General features: G+C 36.5%; 1 protein-coding gene across 4 annotated transcripts in view; it reads right to left on the reverse strand.

The window, feature by feature from the left end:
• Positions 1-17,346, reverse strand: part of zmat4b (zinc finger, matrin-type 4b) — a 127,365-nt gene that overhangs the window by 80,427 nt on the left and 29,592 nt on the right. For all 4 annotated transcript variants that reach the window (XR_015935303.1, XM_088624483.1, XM_088624481.1 and 1 more), the window contains one exon: positions 13,812-13,913. Coding sequence is in view for 3 of the 4 variants with exons in the window: in XM_088624483.1 (XP_088480609.1) it covers positions 13,812-13,913 (102 nt within the window). In the remaining variant the exon portion in view is untranslated. The remainder of the gene's footprint in view (positions 1-13,811; positions 13,914-17,346) is intronic.

The raw sequence follows: 17,346 nt of genomic DNA on the forward strand, positions 1-17,346 counted from the left end.
TTGAGGGTGACACATGAAATATAAATTAACATATACCGTAATACTTTTCAATTCTAGCATATGCAAAGTGTTCAAAAGAGAAATGAGTTTGTTCGGAGCACAAAAATCTTGAAAAGGAAAAATGTTTTTGGAGTTCAGTGACTCAAAAATGCATGCCAGCAATTCTCTGAGATTGATTCAAGTTGCTAATGATAGGTGTGGCAAGCGAAATTAGTGAAAGCTTTGAACTTGAAACTTTAACTTGGAAATTTACATTAAACTTAAAATCCACTATCAAAAACAATACCAACACATGGAAGGATCCTGTTTCAACCCCAGAGCAAAACCTGGCAAGCATATAGCTCTGAAAGAAATAAACAAGAGCAGGAGGAGACAAGCAATATGATCTTTATTTGCAAGAGCGCTCTCGTGAAGTCCAGTGAACAATCTGTTCTTCCTCTAACAGTCATTACGGAACTGTAATAACGCCAGACTTCACAAGCCACTTTACCTTCCAGATATCCAGCAGGAATAAACTGCACAGATGGATCTGAACAGCATCTTACAAGGCTCATTACTTAAAGACCCAGTCACGCTTTGTTTGCCAAGATAAGCATGTTGGTTGGTCTATTTTCCAATTCATTTTGAGTTATTCCTGTTGATTTAAGAAGTGCTGTAATTTGCATTAGCAGATGAGGCCATGTAGAGTTAAAGTCTCATTACAGCAGGTTTTGCTATACCCCACATGAGCAATATCTTTTTTTTGTTGAAGAAACCCTCCAATATTAATTACAATTCTAACAATGTACAAAACTCATGTAATATATAGTTTATACCCTTTCATGGTTGTTTATTTTCCAGTGATATACCTTTAAAATGTACCTAACAGTCTTCTTGTCTTCACTAGACAGCTCAGCTAATCATATTCTTTACCTCTCTGTGTTAGATGCTTTTTTATCATTATTACTGATAATTATTCAAATATCAGAGTTGTGATTGTAAATCAACTACACCTCATTTCACTTGAAAAGAACATAGTTGGAAATTGTATTCACCATCTGGTGGAAAAAAAGCAAGCATCATCATAGATGTATCAGTTGGTAAACTGCAGGACTAAAATACAGGAGAAAAGGCTTTGGGTTAAATGATCAGAGTCGCCTGTAAACACTGCCTGAAGGACTGATGAAGGAGGGCATTCAACGGCAGTGAAGATTAGTGCAAAACAGCTTTGGATTTGTTTAGGAACAGTCAGGAACAGTTCTTTCCGGGCCCTATGCGGACGACACGATCCGGAAGGTAAAGAAACAACAGGGAAAAATATCATGCAGGAGCGGGTCAGGAGACAGGGGGGAGTGTCCGAGGTGAGCAGGTGTCCAGGGGAAGTGAGTCCGGTGCAAACAATCCAAGCATAAATCCAAAAGGGAAATCCAAAATAGGAGGCAGAGTCCAAGACCAGGGGATCCATCCAAAGCAATTAAAAACCAGAACCGGGTCTGGACCGGTGGGACAGGGAATCAGGAACAGGAAACTAAAACCATAACGGAGCCAGACGCAGCAGGACCCCGGGCTCTCACGAAACGGGATTCAATGAGAAGCGCCGGGCAAATGCCTGCGTCTGGCTTTAAAGGTGGAACTAAAGAGGGGCTGGAATGAGGAACAGGTGGGGGGAATGGGACAGAACGAGGAAGGGCTGGAGCGCCCTTAAGAGGAGGAGTAACGATCGTGACAGTTTCATAATGAGCAGAGTTTTAGTGTTATTAACTGGGAAACAAAATCAGGCAAAGGCAAGTTTAAAGGAATATCATGTGACAAAGAATAAAGCCACAAAACACAGTACACTACATATTATACAATGAAATGTATTGGAGCAGCAAATACATAGGTTTACCTGGGGCTATGCTAATTAAGCATGCTGTTATCTATTTCAAGAAACAAACTGTAGTAGTGCTGCCTGTACACTATTCAAATATTAATAATTCATTAATGCCTAGAATGTACAGAATCATTGTCTCTCCATCCTGTGTGAACCATTTTCTACCTTTTATAAAAATTTTATTTTTTGACTTTTGACACCTCTTGCACAAAATGATACCAAAGAAGACATTTGTGTTGCACTTGTGATTAGATGCATACTGTATATATATTTCCTGTAAACTAGTAAAGTTAAATATATAGAGCTGCTTCGTGTACTATATTATATCAAGACCTCTGAATATTTCATGTTACAGTATATACAGTACATTGCTAAACAATGAAATGCTTCATTTTGACTTTTATTTTTTTAAGTAACTGTGTCTAATTTAAAGGTGTGTGACTTTGTTTTACCATTACATTTCAAGCATATAACAGTATAAACATAATCTATTAACTCATTTTAAAAATGCTACAGTGTGCTTTTTAACGTAGTCACTAACATAACATCTACCCTTTTAAGTTTACTTATTACCAGCTCTATACCCCCAGAAGACTGAATTCTGGTTTTACTTAAATTTAGATTTGCCAGTTTTACCAATTTGCAGAAGAGCTTGTACCTTACATATCCACAAAATGGATCAAAATGTTCTACAGTTGAAGATATTTTTGACTCCCTGAAATGCACGATTCCTTGAACCTTTATTCTGCTTTATGAATATTATATAGGACATTCTATGAACCATTTCCATGTCTCCTGTAATAAATTCTGAGTTTACTGGCTAAAAAGGCTTTTTAACAACCTAGATCATAAGAAGACAAAGGTATATGAACACTTAAATAACAATATGGCTTGACATATTGCGTGGAGACTTTTACAGATGTGCTGCATGGAAGAAAAATACTCTGTTGTCATTAAATGGAAGAAGCTAACTTTTTTAAGGATCTGAATTTAAAGGGGAAGAAATGGCTAAAACACTTTTCTGTCATTCCAGGACACATCGATTCTCATTTGCTGCATGGCCACACTGCATCATTGTAATCCACTTTTGTAAACTTCACATTGACTCATTAAGACACACATTACTCTGACAAAGTTAGGGGAATTTATGGTTTTCCATCAGCTTAAATTTAAACAATCGAGGGGACAGCAAGGAAGAACACAGCACTGTAGTAAAGTACAGTACAAAGCATAATTGCTAATCAGTAGTTAGCAATTATGTGTTAATTTAGGTAGACAGTAAGCAAAAGCTGTTTTGCATCTTGTGCATACTGACCCAGTTATTGTACAGATATATTTGTGATACATTTCAGCAATACTTTAATTTAGATGGAATAATTTAATATTAACATGGAATGCAACTGCATATTAAAAAGCTGTTACAAGCTGCTTATTATTTTTGATTAGCATTGAACAAATAGCAAGATTGTGAGAATGACAAATGAAAGTGTTGACAGAAACAATAACAAAGAAAAATGACTTTATTATATTACCTAAACAGGAAATGGATTGAGTTAACACTTGTTTCAACATTCATTTGAACAAGACATGACACCACATAAAGAGCTGAGGTCAATAGCCATTTCACATTGAAAAGGCATTGAGCATTATTTAATTTGAAATTAATATATGATTCATATCATAGTCACAAAATGAAATGGTTAATGTCACTTCACAGGTCTCTCAAGAGTGTTCAAACCTGCCAACCTCACAGGACCAGTATTTTATAGTAGTGGGTTTTGCACTTGTCTAGACTGTGCAGATTGCGCACTTAGAGGTACAGTACCAGGACATGTGTCAATCACAATGATACATGCTAGTCACTTAAATTACTGAATGTAATTGCTCTCATAGCCTTAAAATAAAACTATTACAGTGACATCAAGAGCCTCAAAATCCCCACATCACTGACTGTTCATTTGGTACCTGGTAGTGTTTGGGATTCCTGTGACAAACCCTGGAAAGTGAGGTACTACTGCATATACTGCACAATGCAGTATGGGTATGCTCTGACTAACTACTGATTTCTATTTCTCCTACAAAGCCCTGTATGTATTGTAAAAAATGGAAATGATAAATATAAATGCTATAAAAATCTGCCCTGTATGTTTCTGAACTTTCAAATTGAGATGTTTCTAACAAAAAGTAAAAGCATAGTAAACATACGGTAAATGCAAATACAATAGTATCAAATGCATCATCAAAAAACTGTGGCCAACATAATTTTAATATACTGTAGCTTTACTGGTCCAAACAAAATAATAAAGCATATTTACATATATCTCAACAGTGGAGTTGTTGTAATATAAAATATAAGGAAACATGTCAAATTTACCATAGCTTTATTTCAGTATGTACAGTACTGAAATAAACTCATACTGAAATAAAGTCATAGTCTGTGCCCCCCATTTTAAATTAAATGCTCCCAAGCTATAATTTTTAATGTACTTGTTCTCCTTAATCAGACTGCATTTGCAAAATAGAAAAGGTGTCAAACAAAATCAATGTTGTGACAGTATGTCCTTAAATGTTACAAATCATATTTCATATTTTCATTATTATACTAGTATAATTATAGCTAATAGTATATATAGTTACTCTTTATTAGTAGAACATTTCAGACAAAATTTATATGACTGACTAGCTACCATAGCAAACTTCACAAAAGCCTTCACAAACATGACGAGCTTTACTGTCACTGTGGAAAGCTTCAAACTGACTAACATTGCCTCCTAATCAGCTTAAAGGTAATTTATTAAAACTCCTTTATGTGGTGCAAATTAAAGTTGCAAATTAAACTTTAAAATGAATTCTAGAAGCTGAGGACTAAATAGAAAACTAAAATAGAATACCATAGAAATCTGAAAATGGAAAACATGAAAAAAACTTTTAAACCACATTAGAATGGATAGCAATACAACAAGTACAGAAAAGTATAAATAAAACATATTTCTGTAAGTTCAAATACTGTATGTCTTGATATGCATTTTTATGAACTTTGTTATAACAGTTTTAAATTTACTATATACATTTCTAACAAAGTAAGGTTGTACACTGCAAAATGACATTTGACAAAATAAAGTAGTGTCACGACTATAGTCCCCCCTCCTTAAGGGTGCTCCAGCCCTTTCACTAAAGACTTCATTCCATGCACCTGCGCCCTATTCCCTGCCCACCTTATAAGCCAGGCGCTGACGCTCTTCCGGGCTCTGCATCTGATTTCCGTATCGTGCGAGTCCGGGACCAGGAAGCGCCTGGTCCCGTTAAGGTTTTAATCTCGGTTCCCGTTCCTGTTCCCCGTCCGCCGGTTCCGACCCGGCCTTCGTGGTTTTTAATTCCTTCGTCGGATGGATCTCCTGGTTTTGGACTTACCCTTGCGTTTTGGATACTCTATGGATTACTCTTGGATCGTTCGCCTCGGCCACACCTCCCCCGTGCACCAGCGCACCTTGGACACGCCCCCTGTCTTCTGCCCCGTTTTCCTGCATGACATTTCCCTAGTGTTTCCCCACTCCGTCGGACTGTGTCGTCCGCATAGGGTCCGGAAAGAACTGTTCGTTACAAGTAGTTTCTAAAGGTCTGTCTCTTTTAATATTTTTAATGTCTTTATCAATGCTGTAAAACAGCTAGAAAAGTATTCAATTCAAATTAGTTTAACTCATATTATACTGGTTATTACATATGCATTACATGGGCTCTGTATCAGAAGATTTAAGAAATTAAGACATACTGTACAGCACAGAGTGGTCACATAATCCATTCTGTCTCACAATGTGGTTAAATCAGTTGTGTGCTCTAAATGTGTGCGTCACTTAAGTGCTTTAAACTGTGTTCATTACTGCACTTCAAAAATATTCAAGGGAACATTTCTGATAGTGCCAAATGCTGCTGTTATCATTCTCTGTCCTCTCCAGTATTGTCAGTGCTTGCACCACTAAATTCCACAAGCAGGATGTAAAGCTCAGCATGTTAAATTAATCTAAGGGATATTACAGCCTTTTCAATTTTGTCTTATTTCCAAATGTCTAAGCCAAACCAAAACCAGGAAACACAGAGAAATTAAATCTTGCTGAAATCTAAGAAGAAATCTTGATTATTAATCTTAAACTATTTTGTTGCTTTTGAAATTTGATGCTTGCTCTTACAACAGAATAATTCTTATAAATCATTCTCTGTTTTATCAGTGCTGGATTTAACCATTAGATCTGTCAAATAATGCGATGGCCAAAGGTCACTGTGCACATTGAGCTCTAAAGATAGAGAACCGTAGTTCACATCTAGCCTCTGCCATTAGTTAACTGTGAAGGGAAATTCCCTACAGATTGTGTGGGTAATTGATCACATTTAAAATCCACAGAAATGAGAAAAAAAGGAAAGCCTCAACCCAGCAATATCAGTGGTATGGGAGGAATATAAAGTATATGTACATGTTTTCCAAACCAAACTGCCAAGTATTATACTTGTATTATACTTCCTTTCACCATGTAACTCCAGAGCATGTATAGCAGAGCTAAGGGAGTGCTACAAGCTCTTGGACAAGGAGCTGATTCAGTTCTCGGTGACATAATGTGCAAACTCCCAGACAGCTGACTGTACACAGGTAAGGCAGGAATCCCTGGCCACATGTTAATTGTGAGGAATTCAGTTCAGACTCAAGTCACCAACCTCTGGACTTTAGGACCATACAGTACCTACAGTATTCTCTGACCACCTGAGCCAGTTATCTGCCATCTTTTTAGAAGGTAATTTTCATAGAATGCTGGTGTTAGATTTGGACTAAGCTATAGTTTGGTCTTAGATCTCTTAGGGAGGAAATGTTGATCAGGAATCAGATTTTTTTCAATAAAAATTAGGATTAAAGAAAAACAAATTCAATTATATTCTTCTACTTACAGCATCTCGCAGATGCTGTAAGCTCGCAATTATCCTCATATATCACATAGAACCTAAATGAAAATGAACACGTATATGTGATTCTGCATCAGGACTTTTCACATCTGTAAATTGTACTTTTTTAAATAATGAATAATAATAACTTACACCGCAGAACTTGAAACACTGTGATCAAAACTGTGATCCAGAGATTTTAGCTTTTGTGAAACTTTTAGGGTGAATATTATAATATATTTAACAAAGGACAATTTTTAAACCAATTCTTCTGTCAGATCATTGCCTTATCCTTTAAAATACTGTGGGCTGCCTTAACTGTGTATTGAAATTAAAACCTGCAAAAATCAAACGATTAACCACAGTTTATGATGTTTAAATCTTAAAGCTTTCATCTGAGGAGGTAGAAATAGGATACAGAGGATCTTTGATTACAGTTTTCTTTGTGTGTTCTTCCTCATCCTATTAATATGATATTCATTAATATGATATTTTACTGTCACCATCAATGCAGTTCTACCAGAAAGATGCTGTCTTTATGTACACCAAAACAACTTTAGTGGTAACACAACATTATGTGAAGCAGTCAGATAAAACAATATACAAGACTTTGTGACATAAGAATGGATGACCACTCAAATCTGTTAATTTTTTTCATTTTTAAAATAGATGTGAATAAAATAATGAATAAGAAACAAAAAAAACATCTAGGAATTAATTAATGATTAAAGGTGCTTAAAATTGTTGTTTTTAAATTTTGCATAAATGATTATAATGCCTACCGTTGTGCTTTGTCCATTCCCAGGTCACTTTTGTGCAAATCTGTGCTTTTCAAACATTTTTCTGAAGCTAAAGCTTTGTTAGTGTCTGAAGAGATCCTGCTGAGGTACTCACAGCTTTAACAGCACAGTGGGAGCCTTGTTAATTCTCTCTTTCACATGACGATCGAGGAACACTTGCAATTAATGAAAGTTAATTAAAAACCAGTTGGAGAACATCTTAGGTGTAAATTTAAATGCAAAGCCTCCCAAGTAAACCTGTCTTTAAAGGCTTCCCAGTACACTCATTTCAGAGTGTGAATAAAATCACACTGATGATCCTAATACTTTGCATTTTCTGTTTTTGACAATGTATATAATAATCTACCAACAGCACATAAAAAAACATACTAGAGGCAGTAAAATGGGTTTTTCTTTTATAGTTGTATGTGTATTATATTAAAAACTTAGAGTGTGAAAAAGCATAACTTAAGTGATGGGAAAAAGAGAAAGAGTTATCTAGGACAATTAGTAAATGCAGTGTGATGACAGTTGTTGACAAGGAGTTGAAATGAACAAAAACATTTCCCCACATTCCTCACCTCGCCTGAAAGCAAGAGTGACAGGCAGATTTAATGCGACAATTAAGCATCAGCAGCCATCACTGGAGTAACGAAACATGTGAATAGATTAATCAAGGGCTCCCAGTCACAGTCAGTTTGTTTCTTGATCTCAAGTAATTAATGCAGATGAGATAGGAGCACACGAAATCTTGTAGAAGAAGCTACTGTACAAACACGACTACCACAAAAGCCAATGGTCTTATCCTTTGTGTATGAGTAACAAATGTCAGTCCTCTAACTTTGAAGTTGAGTATTTGAAGATGAGAGCAGGGATACAGCTTGGTTTTTCTTTAACCATGGAATGTAAAACACAGTTCAATGTTTTTCTATTTGCCCTCCACCCCAGACTCTCCATGTGCTTTTATTTTAAATTGTATACACAATATACAGCAGTGCGCACCTCCAAATGAATGACTGATTGGGTGCTTGCCGGATCAAAGATGTGGGCTGGCAAGGGAAACCTTCGACAGTTTCCTAACCACTGCTATAAATGGATTATAAGGATGAAAAGCAATGCTGTTTCCTGAGAGGTAAACAAAACTACAGCTATAACCAGTTTTATTTTTGAAGGCTTCATTAAACAAGCCTTGGATTTACGCAGTCACTTTAATTTTTAATTTCTGCCTTCATGGACAATCTACTGTATGTTATTACTGTGTGATACCAACTCTTACTGAAGCACTGAAAATATTTCTTAACTTAACTCAAATAAATGTATTTAAAAATCAAATGTTAGTTGGAGGAATAACAAATTCCTAACCAGCACAAGGGACCATATACGAAACCATCCTGGGAGGCACTTATACAGACACTAAAGTGGCACATCATAGTCCTGTAAAAGGTCTACACATTTTCCTCAAAGTGGCTTTGACCAAGTTGGATCTATGCTAACATTCACTAGACATGGTGACTTCAAGATCACAGTAGGTCAGCATTTATTCTAAACAATTCAGTTCATAATCTGTATGAAAATAAATATGCTCTGATATTCAAGTTGATATGTGTTGCATTAGTGTTTTCTCAGTTCTTGGAAAGGGTACCAGGATAGATCCACGTTTTAAAATAAGATAAAATAAGATTTGAAATCTAAATAAAATGTCACAGATCTGTATCTGAGACTCAAGCATGGAGGACGCCACAGGTCTTCCAAGTGATCCATTTTGTAAAGCAGAGAAAGTCTTTGTGCTTGAACAATATGATTTAAAGGATAGACCACTAGGCAACGATGAATCTGTGTGCTTGAAATGATCATTGAGATAAAACAATTTGGTAAGTTTGCAAGAGAATAAGAAAAAAATCAGATCAAAAATCAAAGTGTTCTACAGATTGTCTAAAACACCCCAAAAAGAGAAAAAAAGAGAAAAATGTCAGTTGAGCTAAAAGCACAACATAAAAGATATTCCATTCACTAGGAAATATGGATACAAGTGACCATTGCAGTGGAAGTTAAAATATTGCAAATATGTTTTCAGTACATCATCAGAAAAAAAACTGTAAAACTGAAACAAATAGATTGAGAAATAATATGTGATTGGTACTAAAAGATGTAAACATATTATTTGATTACATCATCCATCTTTTAGTGGCTTTATTCGATACAGGGTCACAGGGGAGCCGGTGCCTAACCAGGCAAACAATGGGCACAATGTAGAAAACATCCACTCTATCCCAGGGCACATTCACACCAGGGCCAGTTTTCTCAGAGGTGAATTAACCTACAAGCATGTTTTTGGACCCTGGGAGGAAACTGGAGCACCTTGAGAAAACTAATGCAAACACGAAGAGAACATACTGTACAAACTGAAGATGGGACCTCAGGACCCAGAATTGCAAAGCAGCAATCCCTGCCACTGCACCACCATGCCTTTATAGGTCATACAAAGTTTTGCAAAATAAGATGGATTTCTTTGTAACACCAGGTTACTCCACCAGTAGTAATTTTAGCATAACAATGAAACATTACAAGGACTAGAATGGCTAGTGATTTCCCAGTTGTACTTAAGGAAATGAGAGATGTTATTCATAGACCTTTAACGAACCATATTTCAGTTGCTGCTGAACTTAGGAGCTGGACCCTCAGAGTGAAGAATTGCAAATGTAACACCAATTCCTAAAAAGGGGACAAAGCTGAACTAAGAAATTACAGACCAGCTTTTCATATTCTATAACTAAACAGCTATGGAAATTATAAATAAAGCTTCATTAGAAGAATATTTGCCAAATAATGGCATTATGAGAGAAAACCAGTATGCATTTAGAAAAAGATTGTCTAGTATAATGTTCTAAAATACCTGGAGTAAGCACTAAAGACAGCTGATCAATCTAAAACATTTTGTCTGATTAATTTAGATTTCTGGAAGGCTTTGTATAAATTCCCTCATAAGAGGTTAATTTGTCAATTAAAAGTTATGAGAATCCAAGATAATGTGTGCACATGAATTTAAAACTGTGTACACTGCTTAGGAAACAGAAAGTTACAAGGTCTCTAACCTCTATTTGGGTCACTGTAAGAAACAGCACATATTGTCAGGATTGCAGTCATAAGAAACTTAACTTAAGATGAAGAAATAAAGATTGCTCATACTACTGGTATATGAAATCTAACTTTTAAAGATGCAAAGCATTCTATAGATCAAGTAGAAGTGTACACTATACCTATAACTGTACATATCACATGTTGATTTGAAGTTGCAGGAAACTACACATGAAAGAGATGTGAATTAGATGCGTTGAACTGACTTGAAAGAATTTAGGTTTGTCAAATGGTTATTTTTAAATTCTGCTTGTCTCTCTCAATCCTGGGTGCTATAATAAATTAGGAGACAAATCATATTAGGAGGAAGATGTAGCTTGAGATTACACATACAGTAATAGAAATTAGCATGTATTTGCCTTCAGTTGCATTAGGGTGTAAGAACTACTCCTCAGCAAAGTGCTTGTTAATCACAACAAATCTTTACTGTAAAGAGAACATGACCTGTAGCAAGCAGTGATTGACCAGGCAAATATATCCTGAACAGCATGCGCTTCAAGACCAGAAGGAGACAGCAGTCCCTGAAGGTTGAAATCATTACCATGATGAAAGAGAAAGCACAGTGACAAGGCCTACTGTATGCTACAACTTCCTATTTTGTTTCTCCCTCATTTTCAATTTGTCACAGCTCATGCCAGAGAAACAGAGATAAGGCAGGGCATTGGCAGTTTATCAGATAAACTAGGGGTAGACAGAGTTGTAGTTTTTATATTGGGATGTTGATCTGTGAAAGGAATTACCAAGCAGTGTAAGTTCGCAACTGAGCTGTCTGCTTTTCAGTGCAGTTTTATTTGTTCACCTTTTCAAAGCTAAGACTCACAAACCATTATCAATATAGGTTCTTGATTGGTACACAGAAATATGTTGATTGTACAAAGGACTGAGCACTGTGTTTGTAAATCTTTAATTTTAATTTGAACTATATCAGCCAGCTATTTAACTAAGCTAGCTAGTTTTGTTTCACAGGTTATGAACATGAATACTTTGGACAGTTTGAAGGACAGGTGAGCAATTTTTGTTGCTCAGGAAACAGAAAACAAAATATGCACGTTTTAATTTATATTTAAATTTCTAATGATAAGATACGGTACTAAAGGTCATGTACAGGGTTAATTACTGTATATTTGTGAAAGATAACAAAAAAATGGATGGATGAAGCCTAAATATAGATTGGACTCCAATGCTTAATTACTGATATACAGACACAAAAAGCTCACTGCTTCACTGTATGTGCTGTTAAAAGTTTTTAGGGACACAATCGTAATGAAAAATATAGCTGACAAACCAGTAAAGTACTGATGTGCTGCAGAAACCCTTTTTTCTACAAATCAAAAGTTTGACCTTTTTAATTCTTTAAAAGAAATATGCTGGGCTATTAAAACTGCTCTGAACTGCGTTCAGAAAAAGCACAAGACGTTTTGGAAAAACAGAAGAATCTCAACTGCACCTTCACTGTCTTTGAGGCAATGATTAAAAGCTCTGCTCATCAAAATCAACTGCTTCCATAATGACTTCTGTGATTACACATACAGTATATCAAAAGATAATCTGTATATATTGTCCTAAAAATAAATTTGACATGGTATAATACACTATACTGACATTCAATACAGTCATTGGCCTAACCCTAACCTCTAACATGTCTCTGCATGACGGATTCAGAGACAGCAATTACTTTTTTGTCACCATCCAGCATTAAAAGCTTACAATGTTTTGCAAGCTTAATTGACTCACAGAGTTTAAGATGTTTCCATTAGCATTATGCACATTATGAGAATACAAAACCCTCCATGTCTGACATTCATTGCAAATTAACCCTTGGCAAACACAGCTGACACTAGGAGTGAAGTCACTTACTGTAAATGCAAGATAAATGTAAGTAATGGGAATGCAACCTGCTGGTACTTGACCTGAAGCCCCAGCTATAACTCTCAGAATACCTCTGCACACATAAGCAAATTTAAGGAACAGGGTATTCCATAACATATTTGTACACATGCTATTTTGTCTATCTTAAACTTGGACTATAACAAGCTAAAATAGAATTTCTACTGACTCCCTTTGTATATTTCTCAGAATTGTGTGAACCACCCTCATATTAAAAGTTAAATCTGTGTCCTGCACAAGAGAGAAAGGTGAATTCCTTTTCATTTGGATGGGAAGAAGACAATGAAAATGAACCCTCCCACTTTCAGTTAGGTTTTCACTAAAATCATTATTACTGAGCAGATGCTTGCATGTTAATAGAATGAATGTTCAAAGGACGTTGGCATATTAGAATAGTAACTCTGAGTCTTATTGCTACAATTCCAATTGTAAATGTATCCTACAATTCAAAACAAATCACTATTGGAAACCCTCTACATATCCATCTTCTAACCACTTTATCCAATACAGGGAAACAGAGCCTATCCAGGCAAGCAATGGGCACAAGATGGGTTACACCCTGGACAGGACACCAGCCCATCCAAGGGCACGCAGAGACACAAACTTGCACACACTCAAACCAGGGCCGATTTTCCCAGAAGCCAATTAACCTACCAGCATGTCTTTGGACTGAGGGAGGAAACTGGAGCACCTAACAAAAACCCACACAATTAAGGGGAGAACATACAAACCCCATACAGATACAGTAGCACCCCAGGTCCGGAACTGAACCCAGAGCCCCAAGGCTTCACGACAGCAATGCAAAGCACTGTGCCACCATACCACTCGGAAATGGAAAACGTTCAACAAAAAAAATATTGTGGAAGAACAAAATGTCAAATTATAAGGTGAATAAAACTTTACACAAAACAAATAAACTGAACATTCCAATGTGGTATATACTACTGTGTGCAATTACTTCCCTTTTCATTTCCAACAACCAACAGAAAATGAGAATGGTGATTCAGGAAACGCCTGTTTATTGTTGTTTTAATCATTCTTGCCCTGTATGGCTGTTTTAAAAATCTTGCCCCACAGTGAAAGAAACTTAAAAACAAACTAGCATCTTCTATACTATAAACATAAAGAAAGTGAGAGGGACCTTTGAAAGCCTCAGCCCCTACTGTCACTTCAATCCTGCAAAAGTGTGAGAAAAAATCTTACAAAAGTCTGAGAAAAGGTAGTACCCTCACCTCATAATGGGCCACTCTCTGGGATTCGGAGATAAGCTGAGCGCTGCACACTTTGCAGTAGCTGTCAGTGAAGAGCCCCTGATCCACCTCTTTAGACTTCATCTGAGGAGAAAGGATACACACATTGAAAGCAAGTTGCCAACCCAATCAGGAATACCATATAATGTTTGCCTTGTGGCTTTGTTGGTATGCAGCTGTTTCTCTCTTTGTAAAAGCCCTTCTTTGGCGACTAAGGGAAGAAATAAAACTCCCATTATGCAACTGTGTGATTCCTTGCGGGATTATAAGATACAGAACCTTGCGCAAGCTGTATTGATAAAGTGGAAAAAAAATTGTGTATGAACCTTGGTTACAATATTTATAGTGTGTATCTAAATTAATGCCTTCAATTCAAACCAAATATCCAAATGTAAATGATAACCAAGGTGAAATTTGAAAAATAATGCTTATCTATTAAATTGTTCAAAAAGCGCCAAGGGCTATACAAGTGCTAGGAATGAATATCTCTAAGGGTAGTATGTGTTCTCCTAATTCCTTAATTTTCCCTTTTTCTTAAAACAATGTTGTCTTTATATGACAGGACATGGCATGTTATTTTGTTTATTTCAGCATTCATTCGTTTTATGTCTGATTGTGTTACATTCCGTTTTTTTTACTCCCCTCCCATGAGGGAATCCATTTTTGCAAGTGGGCGTGTTGCTAAATTAAGTCTCTCTCTCTCTCTGGATTGGTTGAAGAGAGTGGTCCAGTTTTAAATGCTGGTACGGAATGTCCTGAGAGGTTGTCTGAAGAGAGGTTTAAGAAGAAGAGACAGCGAAAATGTGAGATGTGTAGGACTTGTTTTTTTAGCTGTGGTGTAGGGTTGGGATTGTTGTGTTTTTTTTAGTTTTCTGTTATAGCTTAGTTCAATATAAAGATAGCTTGCGGAAGACTTCTCTTTGGCTTTGCCACCATTTTCTCGGGAGACAGGTTTAGCGGGTAATTGGGTTGTAGAATAATGTCATTAGTTGTTTTTTTTTGTTGTTCACTTACCCCTGTGTTTTTTTAACTTCCTAGCATTTTCCCTCATCCTACACGTAGTTGTGTGTGTATTTCCATCCGTAAAACCCTGGCTCATATGTCAGTCCCCATTCGCCCCTAGACTAAGCCATATTGGGGACGTAACAGTGTGTCTGAGAAATCTTCACCAAAACAGACTTAATAAAACATGAAATGTCAGCATTCTTTCTCCTTTTCTAAACCATAATTTGTGGTTGATAAAAGAGTAAGAGAGGAGTTTATTAAAGTGAAGCCTCAGAACTGGGCAATGCAGAGTTAATCAAGTTGAATACTCCAGTGCCTGGTCATGTTCAAGTGAATAATGTTGAGTGACGATTGTGATTGGCTGTCACAGAGTCACAATATGAATGCTCTAGTCCATGGTGATTCATGAAGAGTTAAGATAAAGAGTATAAGAGACTAGATGTAATGGAGTGAATATGAAAGCTCTATTGACTGCTGATGAAGTTAGACAGAGAGTTGAAGAGTATGAGTAGTGGGGCATCACAGAGTGAAGAGAAAACCTCCAGTACTTGGTGATTACTGAGGAGTTAAGTTGTAGAATGTAAGAAACTGGGTGTAATGGAGCGAATACGAAAGCACCTAGTGTTAGTTGTGATTTGTCAGTAGAACCAAGTGAAAAGATCCAAGAAGAAAGATGAATGTGAGGTCTTCCCCGAGAGGGGACTGGCAGTGAGGAAACAGTATCCTGGAAGGGGGCTGAAAGACAACGACAGACCACTTAACACTTAAAACATGAAAAACGAGTGAAGGCTGTGTCTATTTTCTAGTACTGACTGTGTCAGCATCCACCCCACTTTTTTAATGTATATTTCTGGAGATAAATGCAAGAAAAACAAAAGCAGATACAAAACACCAACAGACAATCCACCAATCAGAATACTGGTCACTCCTGTAGAGTCTACAACAGAAGCACAGAGTTCAAGCAGGATTCCATCCTGGTTGGGATGCCAGTTCATTGCAAACCACATGCTATTTAAAGACTTATTTTGCCAGCAAGCTTCTGGGAAGTTTGGAGTAACCCAGAGCAAACCAAAGTGGACACAGGGGAAACATTCAAAATTCAGCATAAGGTTTTCCAAGCTGGAATCACTTCACTTCAGGTGGAATCTGTGGAATCTGGAATAGTCTATGTGCAATTAAAATGGATTACATGGTGGATAAATGTTTAAAGAATTGGAATGTTTGGTCCTAGACTGCATCCTTATCAGCATTACCATCCAGCTTGTCTAGTCCTCTATCCTATGTAAAGGTAACTAGGAAGGGATATATTTTTGATAAGAAGAAAACATTTGTACAGAGAAAAGACTAGACTCTGTGGTGACTGTTACACAGCAAGTAGATCACCTCTAAAAGGAAGGATAAAGGAATACCCAACGTTACCCTGTAGGTGTGAAGGTCAGCATACAATCTAAAACAAAATAGGAAATTAAGCTTTTTTTGGATCTGGGATGTGTGCAAGCTATTTTTATCAAAGATGTTACCATGAGAATGAAATAACCACATTTTAAAATGCTTTCAAAATTGTAATATTCCGGGAAAGGCAAAGTGCTGAAGTGGTAAAAAAAAATGATTCGTGACATTCACCCAAAACTACTCCACTCTTTCTCATGTTCAGCGTTGCTGTTTATGTCACTGAAACTGTTCTTAATGAAAGGTTAGCTAATCTGGAATTACATATACAGTTTAAGGGAACTAAGCATGTTGTACAGTGTACTCTGTCCTGGCTCAACAATAAAAAGTGTTAATCTTGGGTACAAGTCTTTACTTTGCTAATGAATGGCTTTGAGCAGCTACAGCTGAGATACATTTTCCACTTGTCTCCTTCTAAAAATATCTTGAGCAAACTTCTCAGCTCATTAATAACACCAAGTACACTGCCTGTCAGTTAGCAGAAGCTGGTTTTTGGTGTTCTCTTTATACATTTATAGTACTAGATTTATTAGATGAATGCTTTGCTTTGGACTGTCCTTAACTGTAGATCCCTCAGGAAGGCTAAGCTTCTTTCCATCCCTTGATCTTTTTCCTCGTTTTAACTTGTAATCTTCAATGGGAAGTTTTCTGAAGCTTTTTTTTAATTTGCCCTTTTGCCTGAAGCATACTTATATGTAGCATTGCCAATTTTCTTCCCTTATGACCATATTAATAAAAGTTTAATACTTATAGAGCCTGTTCTCCCATTTCTCCTTCATACGAATCTTTCGAAATGATTTTGTAAATTATTTAGAAGATATGAGAAAAAATCGCAATATTTAGCACTACAGTGGTCTCACGTCCTGGTCAAGAGGGTGACGATGCTTCACATTTTGCAAATGAGTTTTCAGTTAACGTCACAAGGGCACATTCATCTTGACTAATGCAGATACTGCTAAATTGCTATGGGAGCTGAATAAAAAAATAGGAAGAGAAATGTTAAATAAAGCAGGAATAATGAAGCACCAAACAGATTTTGTTTTGCTCCCACATCTAATCACAT

The sequence above is a fragment of the Lepisosteus platostomus genome, chromosome 3 (assembly GCF_059453375.1).
Source record: "Lepisosteus platostomus isolate fLepPlt1 chromosome 3, fLepPlt1.hap1, whole genome shotgun sequence".
Lineage (NCBI taxonomy): Eukaryota > Metazoa > Chordata > Actinopteri > Semionotiformes > Lepisosteidae > Lepisosteus > Lepisosteus platostomus.